The sequence below is a fragment of the Hyaena hyaena genome, unplaced genomic scaffold, assembly GCF_003009895.1.
Source record: "Hyaena hyaena isolate Hyena2069 unplaced genomic scaffold, ASM300989v1 scaffold_321, whole genome shotgun sequence".
NCBI classification, from domain to species: Eukaryota; Metazoa; Chordata; class Mammalia; order Carnivora; family Hyaenidae; genus Hyaena; species Hyaena hyaena.
The window spans coordinates 103235-123766 of NW_024080953.1; the positions used below are offsets into that span (position 1 = coordinate 103235).

Consider the following 20532-nt stretch of genomic DNA (forward strand, 5'->3'; position numbering starts at 1 on the left):
GTTTCCATCCCTTACTCTGAGTCATTAAGAGTGAAGATCACACAGTAAATGAAACTGTCCTCAAGGATAACGATTTTATTTATTTTTTTATTTTTCTAGTTTTATTCAAATAAATCTAGAAAGATTCTGCCTGCTTCAAGAATAAAACTAAGGCGGAAAATCCTCTTCCACAGAACTAAGTGTGTATCTAAACATCTGGGTTTATTGTGATTGTTATTCCTATGGTTGATTTGTCTATTTTTTTCATTCTTATAGCTAGATCAACTGATTCTCTGACTCTAAAGGCACAATTCCAGCATGTTGAGAACTTTTACAAATGTAAAGCTTTGAAGCACCTGCAAAGAGCTTTGAAAAAGCTATTTTTTATCCTCCTTGTTTGGGGTTCATGCCCTTAAAAGAGAATATATATCCAAATTATACAAAAATATATTTTTAAGAAAATTTTTATAATCTTTAACCTTATGATTTGAAAAATTACTAAAAGGCTACTGCAAACCTGAGAAAGAAGAGGAGAGAGGAGATACTATATGTGAGAAAGGCATGGAGAAACCAGGTTAACAGCTATATCACACCTTTGTTAAATGGAAGTGAAGGAGAGAAACTGCACAGCTAGCATTAGCTGTCTCACTCTGGGTAACCTTGGATGACAGAGAATGGCAAAGAAGAAAAAACAAAGGACGCTGTTGAAGATCTGTTGACAAATATCTCTACTGTTTATTCTATAAACTGGATGTTAATTTTGTTTAACAAACCCCTTTCATAAAATGTAAATATATCTTTGGGGGGGAGTTAAACCTATTAATCTTTATATCTTTACCTTGGGTTACTGTAAATAGATTGTCTACAACTTAACCAAACTTTTGGAGAATGTTGAGGGTTTTTTTTTTTTTTAATGTTTATTTTTGAGAGAGGGAGTGCAAACAGGGGAAGAGCAGAAAGGAGGGACAGAGGATCCAAAGCTGGCTCTGTACTGACAGCAGCAACCCTGAGAAGTGGGGCTGAAATCATGTACCCAGAGATCATGACCTGAGCCAAAGTCTGACACTCAACCAACTAAACCATCCAGGTGCCCCAAGAAAGTTGAGTTTTAATTGAGTGTTTTAATTGAAGCATGGAAAATTTCAGAGTAAAAACCATGAAGATCTCTGGACAGTCTAAGAACAGGATGACTGAGAAAGGTGGAATGATGAGACACTAAGGAAGAAGAGGGCAGGGGAAAGGAAGTGAAAAAATACCTACTTTACAATTTTGCCACAGAAAAATAACAGGTTATGAGTCAAAGATCTCAAAGTTTCCTTTCCGCTCTATAATTCTGAGGGCTATTATGCAAAGAATGAAATGTTTTACATACCAAAATCATAATATGCTACATTTTCCTTCCTGAAATCTATACCATCCAACTATTAAAGCAAAAGAGAACCGTTTTCTACCTCAACATTACAGAAAGTAATTTACCAGAACTAGTTCCAGAGAACAAAAAGGAAGTCAAAAGGAGAAATCATAGGGAAGTAAATACCTTTCTAAAAAAGAAATGAATAACACACCCTCCAACACTTAGATAATCAGTATTTGATGGCTGAACGAACTCAGGGGTCCAAATGAAATACAAATTACTGGAATGGTTCAGAATATCTACACAGGAACACCCTAAACAAGAACTCTCATCAGCCAGTGACAGAAAAAGTGAAGAAAGGAGGGAAGGTTTCCCTATTAGCCTCAAGGCATTACCTTCACTCTGCATAATAGTTCGGTCCTTTGCACCCTTCCATCTGTCACCTAACTACCTTCCCATCTCCTCTGCATTATCCACCAGTCACGTCTATCTCCAGACACCCCTGTGGATCTCCTCCACAATGTTTCCCTTACCGTTTGCTGGTCTCACTTGAATCTCTCTGTCCAGAGTTTACAGCCGACACCTGCTCAACTCTGGCTCCTTCCACAAAACCCCAAGGACTCCAGGCAGGGCAGCGGTTAGCGCCGGCCACCCCACTCTACAGCGGACTAAGGAGGCCAGTGGGATCACAACCCGGGAGGTTTGTGCCTCTATACCCCCATACCCAGAGCTTCCCCTCTCTCCCGGGGATCGTCCTCACTCACAGCGTACAGTGTGGAAGGCGCAGCGCGGCTGCTTCTCGAAACTCTCGCCCAACTTGAGAACCCGCTCGCGGTGATCGATGCGCGAGGGTCCCGCAGCTCCATTCATCATTATCCCTTGGCTCTGACTTTACCTCAGCCACCTGTGCTCACAGTCATCTGCCACCTCATCCTGAAGCAGCTGCACTTGCTGTGGCCGGGGCAGCTACCAGACCCCGCCCCGCGCCCGACGCGCGCGGCCCCACCAGAAGCCTCTCGCGTGCTGATTGGCTGCCTGGAGAAGGACGCCCCGCCCCCTGGCTCCAAGGATCCTGGTCCCGCCTCCAGACCCCTTCCCGCGTTGCGACGCAAGCCACCCGGGAAAGGCTGCGTAGCTGAGGTTGGTGGAGGGAGTTGGGCTCTTCCGCGGAGGAACGCGGAGACAGAATGAGGTAGCCTGCTTGGGGTGGTGACCGGAGAGGGAGAGAGTCCCGGGTGCCCGGAGCCCTAAGGTTCTGGGCCAAGTGTCCCGGCACGTAGGAGCTCCTAACGGGAGAATCTGCGCCCTTTCTGTGGAGATCTCTAGTGGAAACTGAGGCCCGGGGAGGGGCGGAAGCGGGGCACAAGGCCTGGTGTTTTGCCCCAAGGCCTCGTAGCGCCGAAGCTGGTTTAGAATCGAGTGAAGGAGCCTGCGGCCTCAGAGCCTCAGACCTCGGACCTGACTGGAGGCGACGCCGTTACCTCGGCAATCAACTCCTGATTTCTGTTCCAGAGGAAGTTCACGGTGGTGTTAGGACCGAGACAGGGGGCCGGGAGGACGGAGGGAGAAGATTCGGAGTTAGAAATCACGGTGTTTAGGATCACTTGGAACGAGATTGCATTAGGTAGCCTTCTTTTATTTATTTCCTTCACAGTGAGCTTTGGAGGCAGTAAACGGCACGGCCCGGAAGACGAAATTCCCAAAGGATCAAGGCCAGAGTACGTGCCACAGGGTAATAGCATTAATAATTGAAAAATAATTGTCTTTTCTTTTTCCCTGTCAAAAGTTCATGAGTTTAATGGTAAAGATGAGAGAAGTGTTGTATTAGAAGAGAAGCACCCAAGAGAAAGTTGACAGATGGTTGTCATAAGGGGTGGTTGCTTTTCAGGTAAGTGTGTAATCAAACTCTACCCTGTTGCTTAACCTATACCGTAGCCAAATTTGTTAATTTATTGTTTTAGGCAAATAGATGAATGTGTCTCCTTAAACCTTTCTGCTTGTGTAAATTCTACTTTGATAAGGCGTATTCAGACTGGTAGGTGTGGTAATTAAGTGCTTCAGGTTCTGGAGCCAGAATTTTTGGATTTGAACCCCAGCTTCATACTTTACAGTGTGACTTCATACAAACTAAAGTATATTCATCATTAAAATTGGGGGGCGGAATAATAGTGCTTATTCCTTAAGAGTTGCTGAGAGGCTTAAATGAGTTAATACACGAAAGGATTTAAAACAATTCATAGCACATAATTAAAGCTCTCCAAATGGTTATCGTTATTGATGTATAACTCTACAATCCAGCAACAGTTTAGAACCACCCTTGGTTTCTGCTTTCTTTTCTAAATCTTGAATTATTCTAGAAAGTAGGAATTTTGTTTACTGATAAGAAAACTAGTTCAGAGAAGCCCAGTCCTCTGACTCTGTGATGTGCTGTCTTATTGTCTGTGTCATCTATTTGGCACTTAAAGTATTTTATATAATTATTTTATTTTACATATATGTATATACGTGTGTATACTTTTCTGGCCTAACCAGCACATGAACAGGGACTCTGTCCTGTATAAAATCTTTGTGACCTATGCATCTAACATAGGGCTCTACACACGTTTGTGATGATGATAATGTTTCAGTGATCTTTTATTATGTTAGCCAGAGTGCAACAATAGTGCTTTAAGCCTACTTACATGAAAGAGACTTCCAATTAGAAGGGGTGCCTGGGTGGGTCAGTTGGTTAAGTGTCCCACTTTGGCTCAGGTCTTGATCTCGCTGTTCGTGAGTTCCAGCCCCATGTCAGGCTCTGTGCTGGCATCAGAGCCTGGAGCCTGTTTTGGATTTTGTGTCTCCCTCTCTGTCTGTTCCTTGCCTGCTCGCTCTCTGTCTCTCTGTCTCTCTCTCAAAAATAAAGAATTAAAAAAAATTAAAAAAAAAAAAAAAGAAATCTGAGGTTTCCATAATCCTAATAAAGAGGAAAGCAAAGAGTCAGGATATTATTGACTTTTGGAGTGCCCAAAATTTGTGCATTTATTCATTCTTTCAACATATATTTAGTACCTACCAGGTATGGACAAAAGCACTGTGGGAGTATGGCAGTGAACCAGAGAAATAAGAAGGCAGCCACCAAGGATGGTATGAGCTTTGCTGTCATGAAACTTACCTTCTAGTGTGAATTTTCATCAAATGTATTAAAATGAACAGGGTTGTATGAGTCCAGAAATTAAAAAAAAACCCAAAAAACAAAAAAACCAACCAGATTAATGAACTAAACAGAGTTCAAAAATATACCCAAGCAACATTTCAAATTGCTTTGTTTAGGTCTATTCATGACATATTACCTAAGGAATTTATGACCTCTGTATGCATTTGTTCTTTTCCACGAATCTATAGCCTAATCTAACATAAAAAATATTGTTATATTTCTGTCTTACACCATTCACAAGTAACTTAAATGTGTATTAAATATATAAAGATATAAGTAAATGAAGACAGAACTAAAACCCATAAAAATACCAGAAAAAATTAAGAAACTATAATTTAGCTCTTAGGATTAGGCAGCACCTTTCTAAGATTGACACCAAGTTAGAAGTCATAGAGGTAGAGATTGTTATACTTGACTACATGAAAATTGTGAAACTGTGATAGACACCATAATCAAACTTAAAAAAACATAAATGACAGACAGTGAGAAATTGTTTATAGCTAGTATAAAGATAATAAAGGGTTCATATCCATGTATGAAAAGCTGAAAGCTTCTATAAAAGAATAAGCCAATAGGAAATTTGTTGAAGGATACGAATGGAAAATATATAAAGAAATAGCCAGTGAACATGAAATGTGCCTAACTTATCTAATAATCAAAGTAATACAAATCAAAACAAGATGATATCATTTTCCATCTAGCAGATTGGTAGAAATGTAAAAGATAACAGTATATATCAGTTAAGGCATAGTAAAAAGAGCAGCCTCCTATGTTGTTAGAGGAAGTATAAATTCGAACACCCATTTTGAAGAAAAATTTGGTACCATCTAATCAAAATTTTAAAAATTTATATCCTGCCACCCAGCCATCTGACTTCAAGGAAAATTCATCCTGCAAGATACTAACATGAGTGCATAAAGATGTGTACATTCATAGTCATTGCAGCATCGCTGGTAATAACATACTCTGAATGACCTCCAATAGAGGGGATGGTTTAAATATATTTTAATGCACTCTTAGAAAGGAAGATAGCATAATGCATCCATTGGAAAGAATGAGATAATTGTATCCACTCTCTTGGTAAGTTGTATGCCTACTGTATGCCAGGAGTGACACCAGGAGTTGTGCTGGGCTTTCTTTGAAATAGTTTCAGAAAACTTGTATTTTATTGAATTATATTTTACCTAAAAGGGATGACATTTCGATGCTTATATTAGGTCTAACTCCTCAGTATAAAAGGCAGACAGTGGTGCCAGTTTTGAAAAATAATACCTAAAAATGAGTGATTTAGAATTATGTCATTTGGGACTACATCTTGTGTTTTTCATTATTTTACATGGAAAGGAATATAATGAACATTGTATCTAAAACCGTAGACTTTGGAGTCAGACTGATCTGGTTTTGAATACCGACTCCACCCAGATGCTGGTGGAACCATGATAGATTTCTTCTTCAAGCTTTCTTTTTCTTTTCCTTTTTTTTTTAATTTTTTTTTTTTTTTTTCTGAGAGAGAGAGAGGCAGAGTGAGCAGGGGAGGGTCAGAGAGAGAGGGAGACACAGAATCAGAAGCAGGCTCCAGGCTCTGAGCTAGCTGTCAGCACAGAGCCCGATGTGGGGCTCAAACCCACGAACCATGAGATCATGACCTGAGCTGAAGTCGGACAGTTAGCCGACTGAGCCACCCAGGCGCCCCCAAGCTTTATTTTTCTTATCTGTAAAATGAGATGATTACAGGCTCTACCTCATAGTCCTATTGTGAGGATTAAATAAGTAATGCATGTAAAAGCACTTAGTACAGTGCTTAGTTCATAATAAATACTTAATATATGTTGGCTTTTATTGTAAGTAAATATCATATTTTTTGTTAAATAATGATACCATTGAGCTTTGAATGCTGTAAACAACAATTGAATTGGGATGTGTTTTTTATTTAATTTTAAGATAATTGGTTTATGGTGATGAAAAAGAATGAAATCTTGCCATTTGCAACAACATGGATGGAACTGGAGGGTATATGCTAAGCAAAATAAGTCAGTCAGAGGAAGACAGATATCACATGGTTTCACTCATGGGGAATTTCAGAAACTTAACACAATCATAGGGGAAGAGAAAGAAAGAGAAGATAAAAACAGAGAGGGAGGCAAACCATAAGAACAAACTGAGGGTTGTTGGGAGGTGTGGGGAAAATGGGTGATGGACATTAAGGAGGGCACTTGGTAGGATGAGCACTGCGCATTGTATGTAAGTTACAAATCACAGGATTCTACTCCTGAAGCCAAGACTACTCAAATGTGAGAATTAAAAAAAAAAAAAGATAGTTTGATTTACTATGCTATGTATAAATAAGCTTTTGTTATGTTATAATTACATCCCCATTTCTGAGTTGTGTGTTGAGGATCTCCAAGACCAGTCCAAGGTTCAGTGATTCCCTGGGAGGGCTCACACCTCTTAGGATACAGTCATATTTGGCACTGGGATTTACAGTGAAGGGATACAAAGCAAAATCAGCAAAGAGAAAAGGCAAATGGGTCAATATCCAGAGGAAAACAGGTGCAAATTTCCAAAAGTCTTCTCCCATTAGGTTCACATAGGACACAATTCTTCCTATAATGAGTTGTGACATTTTGAAGTGTTGTCTACCAGGGAAGCTCACTAGATACTCAATGACAAGGGTCTTTATTGGAGATGGTCATTTAGGCATCCTCTACTACAAAGTACCAGAATTCCAAACTTTTGGAAGAAGAGCAGGCATTCTGCATAAGCTACATTGTTTTTTTACAAACACTTTAGGTACAGTGTACCACCCTTATTAGGGAATGGTGGAAACCCTTCTGAAATCCAAGTTCCTAGGCACCAGCCAAGGGCCAACTTTGTCTCAAGTTTATGTTAACTCTTTTTTGCACATTCAGTGTCTCTTTTATGATCAAAGAAATTAATTTCTATCTCAGGATTATTGTGTAGATTAGAGAGAGTAAATGTGGAGCATCTAGCACTGTTCCTGACTTTTAGTGCATGATAAATAATACCTGCTGTAGCTGTCACAGTAAGTTATAGTATAGAAGTCTTTAGTTCTTTTAGAGGTATTCTAGTTAGAAAAACTAGAATTTCCTGTAAAGAAGAAATTGAAAAATCTGTCCTCTTCTCAACCAAGCAAAACAAATTTGATTTATATCAAAATTATTTTTCAAACATTATTTAGGGAGCAAATGTTTTAGGGCTGTTTGACCTTTATCTTTCTGATTCTGTTAAAATATAGGTGATAAGAAATGAAGCCAGTGGGTACAGACCCAAGGATCTTATCTCTAGCTGCCGAAGTTGCAAAAAGTCCTGAGCAAAATGTCCCTGTTATACTGTTGAAGTTAAAAGGTAAGAAAATCTTTTTGCGATTGGCTAACACTGTTTAAAGAACAAAACATTTCCATCATGGGTACAGTTTCAGCATTTGTTTCTAATTTGTTCAGAGAAATTTTAACATTGTGATAAAGCAGTGATATTTTTCCTTTTTAAAATATTTTTAGTTATTATTCAAACTATAAAAATAAAGCTCTTGGGTTTATTGAGCAAAAATAAGTATATCTTCTTTCCTTTTGCCTTAGAAATAATAAACAACACACCTTTAGGAAGCTCAGAGTTGAAGAAAATAAAACAAGATATATATTGTTATGACCTTATTCAGTATTGCCTTTTGGTCCTCAGTCAAGATTGTTCTCGAATCCAGGGTGGTTGGACTACAATTTCCCAGCTTACACAGATATTAAGGTAAAATAAAGCAGTAAGTCCTCTTACTCTTGAGGGATGTAGTAGTAGATTCTTATTTTCAACATTTGCTTCTCTATTCGTCTGGTTAACAAGAATTGGCAACTTCTGTGTTAGGTTATGGTTGTACTTTTCCTTTATACCATATATTATTATTTGTGACTATATTTGTGAATATTTCACTATCTAAAATTTTGCTACATAAGTCCTATGAAGATGATGATCATGTCTTTTGCTCAACACTGAGTCCCAAGTACTTAAAAGACTCTTTATTGACTAAGGAATATATGAAGAAATGAAGATTTTTAAGGCACTGGCTTTATTCTGGAAAAACTTAGACTAGAGATGGGATGACAGTCATGTGACTTTATCTTACAAGGCTAAATGATAAAGGTGCTAAAATGAAAGATGTAAGCAAGTACTATAGGAGAACAGATAGAGAAACTAGTCATTTCATGTTGTATTGATTTAGCTATCTCAATTGTATATTTCATTAGGTAACCCAAATCCTGTCAATAAAATTGAGAAAATCAAAATCTTTTATTTTTAAAGGAGGTAATAAAATAAACCAGTTGTTCTTAGTGCCTAAGTCACTTTCTAATTAAGTAACTAAATGCATGCATTACTAATTGGATCTTACCTTTCAAAACTGTTTATTCCAATTTGTTACTAAGTAAAGGCCAGATTCAATGTGTATGGTTAGAAAAAACATTTAACAGATATATATAATATTCTTTTTTATACTCCAGTTTTTAAGATTATTTCTTAAAGTGAATAAGGCCTAATATCTTTGTTTTGATTAGATATATTAGCTCATGAAAATATTGATTGAGCAAGGCTCTCTGAGGTGGAATCCAAGTCTTAAGAAATCCCCATGTTTGTGCATATGTAAAAACTGTAATTATTAATTTCTTTATTAATGTTCATGATCAAATAGGTACTCCAACTTTAGGAACCAAAATAAAAAGAGAAATTAACTTTAGGATTGATGTTCAAAAAAAAAGTACATTGAGCATTAACCAGTTAAATTTTTTGCATACTCATATATAGTCACTATTGCTTATCCATGTCTTCACATTATGTTGAAAAGCCTCTAACAGCAGTGTCTACTCATTAGGAATCAGTCTTGGGTCGGGGACTCTTGTTAGTATTTGTTTACACCAATATATTTTATTATCTAGAGGCTTGAATATAGCCATTTCATATTTAGGGAGTGACTTTTATGTGAAGTTTTAAGAGGACTCATTTCTCTAGATGAGTTTATCTCCTTTAATGTAAATTGTAAAGTATCCCTAATAAAGCAAGGTTTTTGTAGTTTACTTTTCTGATATAAGGAACGTCTAGTCAGATACTCTGCAAACTTTAAGAAAATAGATCTATTAGAGAGTAGAATTGGTATCGGAGTATTTGATTTCTTAAATCTGTCCCTTGCAGACTAATCCTATCCTGGGTATTTTTCAGCTATCAGATGTCTCAAAGGTATCAGTACAAATGTTTTTCATGAATTAGTCTCCCAAGGTATTGTATTGCTTTTAGAGTGTTTATAGCTCATTCACTGAAAACTTGCCTTGTTTCTCTTTATTGTGAGTCAAGTGTATTTTGTTTCTCAAAAGGTTGACAAGTAGGTTTTTAGGACATATGAGTCCTAGTTCTCAGTACAGGCAAAGTTCATACCACTGGACTTCTCTAGAAAGTTCTAATACTACTGTTCCGACAAAAGTTCTTTATTGGCTTGGCGACAGAAGAGATACTAAAAATTCTCCTTAAGGCACAGTGTTGTCTATAGAAGGTCTAGCATTCAACTGAAATTTATAATTAGCGCAAACAGTCACAGACTTGTGCTCTTATTTTAGTCATTGCTGTGTGGGCTTGGAGCCAGGAGAAGATGCAGAGGAATTTTACAATGAATTACTTCCATCAGCTGCAGAAAATTTTCTGGTTTTGGGAAGGCGATTGCAAACATGTTTCATCAATGCAGCTAAGGTATATTTTTTTATTCAGTATTTTAATAGCCAAAATTCTTGAAAAGGTGTTCCACATTATTTTTCACATATTCAGTATTTGGATGAATGTACAATTAGAGTAGTGGATTCACAAATTTTTGAAATTATAACCAAAAAACCTCTGTGTGAAACTTTAAAGTGCTGGCTGAAGTATACTATATGATGTTTTGAAGCATCTGCTTTGCTTCTCAACTTTAAGAGCACCCATAAACATTTATTTTCATAGCATCTTTTTAAAACATACCTTTTACTTAACAGTAAAGTATGGTTCTGTCGCCCAACACTTTTCTAATAGCTTCCGTGGCAAAGAACAAAAAAGGTGAACTTTCTATTTGATCTTTCAGATCTTCTATAATCAAAATATTTCAACACAAACATAGGGGTTATTAAGTCCAGCAAGTACTTCTTGGGTGGATTGTGCTAAATGCCATATGTACTATTTTTTATAACCCACAGATTACTTAGAAATATGTTGCTTAATGTCCAAATGTTTGAGAATTTTGTTTTTAAAGTTTTTACTTAAATTCCAATTAGTTAACATGCATGCTGTGTAATACTAGTTTCAAGTGTACAACTTAGGATTCAACTTTCCATACAACACCTAGTGCTCATCACAAGTGCACTCCGTAGTCCCCATCACCTATTTAACCCATCCTTCTACCCACCTCTGCTCTGGTAACCATCAGTCTGTTTTCTATAGTTAAGAGTCTGTTTCTTGGTCTGCCTCTCTTTTTCTCTCCATGATTGTTTTATTTTTAAATTCCACATATGAGTGAATTTTCTTTTTATTTTATTGTTACCACTTTCTACCTTAATACTATTGTGGTCAGATAACATGCTCTGTATCATTTTAATCCTTTAAAATTTTTTCAGACTTGTTTTATGGCCCTTTTATCTCCGTGAATGTTTCATTACAAGCAGTCCTTGCCTTGCACAGTGTTATCTTAATTGAAACTCGTGTATATCAGAATCATGTAAGGTTTTGATATGGCACAAGTTTCATTTAACATGGCACCATGCAAAAAGCAAGGACTGCCTGTATATTTGAACATGAACTCTGTATTTGTTGTGTGGAATGTTATGTGAATATCAAATCAAATTAGTTATAAACTCTATAGGAGTCATAAGTGTACATGGCTGAAACTCCTTTATCTTCTAATACTTCTTGGTTATATATACATTTGGCCTACTGCTATATTAAATTTTGAGCAGATTCACAACTTTTGTGAATTATGAAGAAAAATAAGTCATCATGGGATATTAAATTTCATTTGAGGTGCTTTAAGTATATGAAGAATGGACGTAGTCTTATACTTAATGCCTAGGCTAATAAAGTAGGCAAGTTCTTTAGATATTTCTTATAGGAAAACCTAAGACAGATATATTTTTAGTTAGAAAAAACAACAAATTAAAAGATTATGGGTAAAATTGAATGAGACACACAATATGGATAAGAGAAATTTGAGTATAAGAAGTATTGTTGACAGGAGCACCTGGGTGGCCCAGTTAGTTAAGCATCCAATTATGGCTCAGGTCATGATCTGACAGTTTGTGAGTTAGAGGCCCACATTGGGCTCTATGCTGACAGCTCAGAGCCTGGAGTCTGTTTCAGATTCTGTGTCTCCCTCTCTCTATCCCTACCCTGCTCAAGGTCTGTCTCTCAAAAATAAATAAACATGAACAAAAAATTTTTTTAAAAAGTATTGTTGACAGAGAATTTAACTTAGTGGTAGAGCATATAGGCTTTCTATGTAATAGGTCACAAATTCTTCCAGTATCTCCATTAGCATTTTGAGGGATGCTAGCAGTAAATAACTTTTATATATTTGCTAGACTTAATTAATTCAAGTCAGTTAAAGCAGCACAAACTATGCGAATTTGTGTTAGACCTGATTTCTTTTCCTGGCTGTGCCACAAACTAACTCTGGGTTCTTGGGCAAATGACTTGATTTCACTGTACCTCAGTTTCTTCCTTTGTAAAATGATTTCTTTTTTCCTTAAAAAAATTTTTTTTTAATATTTGTTTATTTTTGAAGGACAGAGTGTGAGCAGGAGAGGGGCAGAGAGAGAGGGAGACATAGAATCTGAAGCAGGCTCCAGACTCTGAGCTGTCAGCACAGAGCCCAACAGGAGGCTTGAACTCAGGAACTGTGAGATCATGACCTGAGCCAAAGTTGGACACTCAACCAACTGAGCCACCCAGGCACCCCTGTAAAATGATTTCTATCTCATGAATAGCTCAGACCATTAAAACAGCTTTATGTTTTCTTTAGAATATTTTTATTTAATATTAGGGGCAGTAGTAATAACAGTATTTTCATTTATATAGTCCTTTAAAACTTTTCATAATACTTTCCTGCTCTTTATTATGATATTTGTATAGAAATGAAATCTCCTTTCATAATACATTAAAGGGAGTAAACTAACTACAGCAAAAGAGAGCCCCTTTACCACAGGACAAAATTAAAATAGATAAAAAGGAGATTACAAGGGTGGCTGGCCTGGATGGCTTAGTCGGTTAAATGTCCAAGTGTTGATTTTGGCTCAGGTCATAATCCCAGGATTGTGGGATCAAGCCCCACATCGGGCTCTGTGCTGAGCATGGAGCCTGCTTGAGATATTCTCTCTCTCTCTCTCTCTCTCTCTCTCTCTGTCAAATAAGAAAAAAGGAACAAAAAAAGGAAATTACAAGAAAACTGAATTTATAAGTTTTTTTTTAAATCTACCTAGGTGTTTCCCAATCAAAAAAATTGGCAGTGGGGGGCGCCTGGGTGGCTCAGTCAGTTAAGCATCCAACTTTGACTCAGGTCATGGTCTCATGGTTTGCTGGTAAGTTTGAGACATGCCTTGGGCTCTGCACTGATAGTGTGAAACCTGCTTGGATTCTCTGTCTCCCTCTCTGTCTGCTCCTCCCCTGCTCACGTGGACATGTGTACATGTGTGCGCTCTTTCTAAAAAAATAAATAAACATAAAATAAAAAGCTAAACTCATTGTCTAAAGAACCAGACACATTTAAAAAAAATGTCTTTTAATTAGCTGTTATTTAGGTAGTAGATCACATGGTGAGACTTACACAGGATGATCTGGCCTAAACTGCAAACTGGTTAAAATACACACACACACACACACAGGTTAAAATACACACACACACACACACAGGTTAAAATACACACACACACACTTACATATTGCCATAAGAAAAATACCCAACCCAAAATTTTGAAGTGACTTGGGGTAAATTTTGTTAACCAGTCTCAGAAGCCATGAATTTATGGATGGCATTATCTGATGGGTTTTTTAAGAAAAACAGCAAGTCTAGGAGCCCACCACTTTCCTTTGAAATTGACAACAGTGAACATTACCATGCTCTTTCTGCTGTGTCTTGGTGAAACTGGCAAAGGCACTTTACTGGACTAAAGTAATTCTTGAATTGATGTGACATTTCTTTCTTTTTTGGTTTTTGTTTTTTCTTTTTATTGTTGTTGTATTTAAGTTAGCACATATCTATTTAAGTACCTACCTAACCCTGTGCTAAAATAATAAGAAAAAAATACTTTTATTATTATAATAATCTTTGCAGTCATAATGCTTTTGCTGTTGTCATCATTACTTTTGTGCTAGAGTGCAAACATTTAAGACATGGATAAAATTAGTGGCCTTTTATACAACTTTCCACTGAAGTAACATGGCCAGTAAATGACAGGATTGTGTACAAAGTCTCTTTCTTATTTGCCATTACAACATATACTCTAATCTACTAATCTCCCTATTTTCCAGAAAGAAAGAGTCAGAAAAAACTGTCATTTATCTGTAGGATAAGTACCAATAGAACATTTACTATGTCAGAACTGTTTTTGACACTGAGTGTCTAATGGAGAGCTAAATAACATGGTCTCTGCTCTCATGGAGTCATAGATTAAAAGCTGCAAGTGAAATGTGCTAATAATAATGCTCTACATAGTAACATCTATATTTGCATATAACAGTGATTTTCAACCCTGGCTGCATAACCAAATCAGCCACCTAACTTCATAAAAATATAGATGTTCAGACTTTGACTTTGGAGATTCAAATTGTTTGGGTTAAAGCCTGTACATGGATATATTATATTTTAAAAAAAGCTCTACAGCGATTCTGATGCATAGCCAGTGTTGAGAAATCCTAATATATCAACTTGTAGTTCTTACACAATTTACGTTGTCTCATTTGACCTCTGTTTAACAACCATTTTTCTAGTAAGTAGAGTAGGTATCACTAGCCTCTAACACAAGTTTTATAAATTAAGAAACTAAAGGCTACAAGATCATAAATAGCTAAGTAAGATTCAGCAACCAGGTTCTCTGATTCTCCAGAGAGAAGTTTCTCTTCTTTTTTTTATATAAAGCAACTACAGAAAAGTAAATTGGGTTTGTGTGTGTGTTGTGTATATTAAGGGTGAAGAAAAAGATGAATTACTACACTTTTTCCAAATTGTGACTGATTCTCTCTTCTGGCTCTTGGGAGGCCATGTTCAACTCATCCGAAATGGTAAGAGAAAAGATTTTTAAGGTAACTGATAATCATTGTAAAGTACCTGCTAACAGCTTGGGTTTTTTTTCTTCCTAAAAATAAATATCTCATTAACTATACAGATAACCACAGGTAAATGAAACTACGTTGAAATAACCACACACACAAAAAAATAAAAGCTCATCTGTACATTCCAGCTTTAAATAATCAACATTGACAATGTGAATATTAAGGAGAAAATTGCTTAAATATAATTTAGATACAGTTGTTTTCTTAGCTTTTCCTATTTAACAAATCAAAGATAAGGGCTAATGATAATTTTAACAATTTAGGGAAAAAATTTTTTCTAAGCTCCAAAGATTACATCTGTATTTTAGATTTAGAGAGAAATCCCTGTGTACAGAGTATATATGATTTAATTCATAGCCTAACTATTCATGTAAGAGTAAGCTTTTATATATTGACACTTTACTAAACTTGATAGTTATTTTATAGGATATTTCTACACTTGAGAAATATAAACATATGTTTTATGTTTTCTTAAGACTGAGGAAGTAATCTTTAATGATAATTGTGGCAACATTCATATCCTCTTAAAAGATTTAATCTAAGATAAATGTACCTATATAAGAACAATGTAAGAACATTGACTTTTTTTTAGAAAGTAATAATAGAATTGAATTTTTATTTTTAATTTTATTTTTTTCTCATAATTATGCATGCACATAAAGAATCAAATAGTTCTGTAAGGATTGTTAAAAACACAAACTCTGGCCCTTGTGCCTCACTTCATTCCCATTTTTCAAAGGCAGCTGCTTCCAGTTAGTATAACTAATACTTTGGGTACTTACATCCGTTTGAAACTAAGTAGACCCAGAAACCAGGTCCTATGAATCCCTAGAATAGTCTCTTTCACTTTCTCTCTCTCTCTTTTTTTTTTATATTTAGGTACTTCCTTTTCTTTTAAAGCATTATCTATTTGTTTCCCATTTATGAAACAAATACTATAAAGTTTCCAATTTAAACAACTATTTTACCAGAAATCTAAAGTACTTAGTTTTTACTATGCTATACCGAGAAATAAAAGGCATGGTAAAAAGAGAGACAGCAAGAGAGAGAATACTTGAATAACTTTTAAAATATGCCATTTTTTTCTTCCAGAAATAGTAACTACAACAAATGTGACAGTGTTCCTCAGGTCATTCTGTAGATTTAAAATATCAATAAAGTATGTATTAAAACTAAATTACATGGTTGTGAAATTCATATACAAATGGGTATAAAATTAGGGTCTCTAATAAACTTTCTCTTTAAAAAGAATCAGCTCTTGGAGAAATGGCTGACCATAGGTCTGAGATAAAAAATATGCAAAGGGGGGTGATGGGCATGGAGGAAAGCACTTGTTAGGATGAGCACTAGGTGTTATATGTAAACCAACTTGACAATAAACTAAGGGAAAAAAAATTACTATCAGAAAAAAAAAGAAAGTATGCAAGGTAAGACTGAAGTATTTTGTATACCAGATAGAAAGGAAGCAATCAAAGTTTAATGAGATCTTGTGAAAAGGATTCAGGAGCCAAAATAAGGAGGCTTCTATTAGCCAAATATGGGAAATTAGAGCAGTAATAAGGATAATAACTATGGAGGATTAAAACATATCAACTTTTTAAAAATTACCATTAGAGTCTACTAGAGAACCAATTCATTTTGAAAACTGGTAAATGAAGAATCCAGCATTTCTCTTACCTTTTCTTATGAACTGATGAGGAGAAATTTCTCTTTATAAAAGTATTCCAATTGGTGAAAAAATTAAGATCTACATAGACAAATCTTTACGTAGACAAAAATGAAAAAATGTACTTATTCCAGTTATAAAAAAGAATTCTTTACTATTGAAGTAATAGAAAATAACAAGCTACAGAAATATTTAATAGTGGAATTGTTCTCTTGAAGTTGCTAAATGTTTAAACAAATGATGTTTAGTAAAATTGAAATATTGGACTTTGTAAATGAAAGAACAGTCATTAATATGTGAAAGAAATCAAATGTATTCTCTCAGGAGAGAGAAGAGGAAAAGAGTAAAGTTGTTTCATGGAAGCTAGGATAGTATTCACACAACTGCCTTGTCTGCACACCTGATCCCGCTTAAATTAAAATTCTGATAAGTTAATAGAGAAAGGAGTAGAAACTGACATTTACTGAGAACCTATCCAGTAGGGTAGGTTTTAGGACATTTGGCAGTAGTCTGTGAGAGAGCTTTTCTTATTTTATAGATGAAGAAATGGGAGTTCTGAGAGGTTAAGCAATTTGCATAAGCATCCAATATCAGGCCTTTATAACTGGCTTCTCAAAGCCCAAAAATTATAAACCAATAAAAACAAATGTTTTCTAAGTAATAATTTAATTATTAGTTAAGACAAAATATTAGCAAACAGGGTACATTATATAACAATTGTTTTAAGGATGTAAGTCAGTATTTACAGTTATATGTACTATTTCCATTCCTTCATATTTCTCTTTTTTTCACAGAAAATTTGATTTTATTCACTGAAATTTATTGCTAGAAAGATTCGAATTTAGGATATGTTTTATTTTATTTCTCATTTAACAATAGAGTCTTAGCTTAGTATTTGTAGATGCTTTCTGTTTATAACTTTTGTAAAATGGAATGACTTATTTATGGTTACCGAAACTACCCATCTTAAAATCTTTATTGTAAACCAGACAAAGGCAGGAGTTTTAGCAGAAATGGTCATGCTTGGATTTGGTTTTGAAAAGAAATGAATCTCGATTGTGTCATAGAACCTTTGTTTTAATTTTTTCTCCTCTTTTAGTACTGCAAAGTGATCATTTCTTACACTTACTACAAACTGACAATCTTCAAATAGGATCTACAGTCATGACTATGCTACAGAATATACTACAGATCAACAGGTGATTTGGTTTTACAAAGCATTTATCAAAGTATTTATAATTTTAAACTTTTGGTACAGAAGTGTTACCAGTTTTATTCTGGTTTTGCTGAAATCGTCAATTACATATGACTAGTGCATGATATCTCAAGAGCTCTGTTATGACGATTGTCTTTCAGAAAAAAAGAAAATAAAACACCATAAAAGACCGTAAATTTATCATTGAATTGGTATCTCAGAGCTTAAGAAGCTTGTAGACAAATCTCAGGCTTAGAGAAGAATATTTAGGGTGCTATCTGATGAAAAACATTGAGATTACAATTAAAAAATGCTTAATCATATATTTGTTTAGCAAACTGCAAGCTTACTATTATGTGAGATGCTTTACTTAGAAGGGCATAAAAGAACTGATAGCCAGTTTTTCCAGATTAAAATAGAAAAAAAAAGTATACACAATTGTAATAATTGATTCTTCCAATTAAATATGGATTTATTAAATGTCTACTAAGTGTTAGTATGTGTCTGTCATTGGGTTCCCAAAGTTGATTAAGATATAAAGCTTGCTTTCAAATAGCTTACCTTATAGTGGAAGAGACCAACCAATGGACATGATTATATTATAGCACATTAAGTTACAGTTATAAAGGTGTGGACAAGTATTAGAGGAGCTCCTAACCAAAACCAAGGGGTGATACTTCCTCAAGATGGTAGCACCTGAGGAGAAACTTTAAGAATGAAAAATTAGCTGGAGAGAAATAAGAGAAAGCCAGAGGCAATAATGCAAGCAAATGCACAGAAATAAGAATTAACATGATGAGGATGAAAAGTGGGTACAGTTCATCATTGCTGGCATCTACAGTTGGTGGAGGTGACTAACAAGTTCTACAAACTTAAGTCATGAAGAGCTTATATGTTGTATTAAGGAAATTAAGTCATATTCTATAGGTAATAGAACTATTAAAAGATTTTTAAAATGGATAAAAATAAGTATATTTCACTTACATTACTCAGGTTACTATGTGGAGGAAGAATTTAAGGGTTGTCAAAGAAGGCAATTAGAGGAAGCAACTGTAGTAATTCAAGTGAAGTAGTAAAATCTTGGCCTTGGGCACTGGTACCAAATAGATTTTAAAACAAAATAAAAACTAATGAAAACCATCAAGACTTTACTGCCACTCGTGATTGAGATGGAATAATTGAAATGGATTTACCCTACCACCTGAAGAAAACAAATACCAGGAAAAATATGAAACAACAGTTTTAAGGAAACTGGACTTAAGTCAGTGAAAGAAAAGTGAGCCCTAAGAAAAAGGAATTAATAAGATGAACCTAACAGTTTCTGCAACTCACAGCATTGAGAGCGTTTCCAGACTGTGGCACAGGGAGGGGTATCCTAGCCAGGCTGAGTTGAAAAGGTAGAGGTGAGAGTCTGAGGAGAACAAAACAGCTAGAGTTATAAGACAGAACACCAAAGAAGAGAGAGCTACATGAAGAGAGAGCCCCAGATGTCGGAGTCTCCTTCAAGTATTTGGTAGAGTACCGATTGGCATATACATGTGAAGAAACTACTCAATGTCAGAGAAAGAAATAATCCAAAACAGTGAAAAGGAACAGTATCAGAAGTTCTCACAGAGCCATCCAATCAAAAGCAGCACCCAAAAGGATCAAATTATTTCCAAATAACTGCTCTGGTGTTTGAAAATGTCTTTATCTTAAAAAAATTTTTTGTAAGGTATACAAAGTAGGAAGTTTAGCAGAAATGGTCGTGTTTTGATTTGGTTTTAAAGGGATGAGAAAATCCCACCTGTGCTATCATAGCATCTTTGATTTCTTTTCTTCCCTCTTCCTTTAGTAATACAAACTGATAATTTCTTACAGTTACTACAAACTAAAGATGTTCAGGTAGGATCTACAATCATAACTGCTATAGAATATACCACAGATTTAATGGGTGGCTTGGTTTTATAAAATGTTACTGATATTTTAGTTTGGGCAGAAGCATTACCAATCTGATACTAATTTCACTAAATTATTGGTTGCATATGATTTGCATATGGAACTTGAAAATCTCTAACCAAAAGAAAACTCAAAAATATTTTTAGGAATATACAAATACCTAGCACCCAACAAGATAAAATTCATACAAGTACCAGGCATGCAAACATGCAGGAAAACAGGACCAATAATGAGAAGAATCAGTTGATGAAGACTGACATATATGTTAGAATTAATAGACAAGGACATTAGGATAATCATTATAACTGTATTCCATGTCTTCAAAAAGTTTAATAAAGACCTACATACAAATCCCAGAGTGAACTTCTAGATATGAAAGCTGCAAACTCGATATGAAAAATAGGCTAGATAGGATTCACAGCAGATTAACACTGCAGATTAATGAACTTAAAGACATAGCAGTAGAAACAATCCATAATGAAACAAAAGCAATCAAGAAAGAAAAACACCTTAGTGGACTGTAGAACTATTTGAAACAACTTTATGTAGGCATAATTACAGTATCTAAAGGATGTAGTAGAGTTAGAAGAAAATATTTGAAGAAACCGTGTCTAAAATTTTTCCACATTCGTTGAAAACTATAATCTTGCAAATTCAAAAATCTCATCAAGGGGCACCTGGGTGGCTCAGTCGGTTAAGCGTCCGACTTCTGCTCAGGTCATGATCTCACGGTTCGTGGGTTCAAGCCCCGCATTGGGCTATGTGCTGACAGCTCAGAGCCTGGAGCCTGCTTCAGATTCTGTAACTCCCTGTCTCTCTGAGCCTCCCCTGCTCATGCTGTCTCTCTCTGTCTCTCAGACAGAAATAAA

At 35.6% G+C, this 20532-nt stretch overlaps 2 protein-coding genes across 3 annotated transcripts in view; one reads left to right on the forward strand and one right to left on the reverse strand.

Annotated features, from left to right (window-relative positions):
* Positions 1 to 2284, reverse strand: part of EAF2 (ELL associated factor 2) — a 39522-nt gene extending 37238 nt beyond the window's left edge. Inside the window, exon 1 of the mRNA XM_039248889.1 lies at positions 2098 to 2284. Coding sequence (XP_039104820.1) covers positions 2098 to 2206 — 109 coding nt within the window. The 5' untranslated portion in view covers positions 2207 to 2284. The remainder of the gene's footprint in view (positions 1 to 2097) is intronic.
* A 175-nt stretch (positions 2285 to 2459) lies between these two features.
* The window catches only part of IQCB1 (IQ motif containing B1), a 63361-nt gene continuing 45288 nt past the window's right edge, over positions 2460 to 20532 (forward strand). The window contains exons 1-7 of one of the 2 annotated variants that reach the window (XM_039248879.1): positions 2460 to 2525; positions 2988 to 3065; positions 7783 to 7892; positions 8123 to 8285; positions 10136 to 10265; positions 14720 to 14813; positions 17630 to 17729. In XM_039248879.1, coding sequence (XP_039104810.1) covers positions 7793 to 7892; positions 8123 to 8285; positions 10136 to 10265; positions 14720 to 14813; positions 17630 to 17729 — 587 coding nt within the window. In that variant the 5' untranslated portion in view covers positions 2460 to 2525; positions 2988 to 3065; positions 7783 to 7792. Of the gene's footprint in view, positions 2526 to 2987; positions 3066 to 3119; positions 3222 to 7782; positions 7893 to 8122; positions 8286 to 10135; positions 10266 to 14719; positions 14814 to 17629; positions 17730 to 20532 lie in introns of both variants that reach the window. The other variant, XM_039248881.1, reaches the window with a different exon arrangement.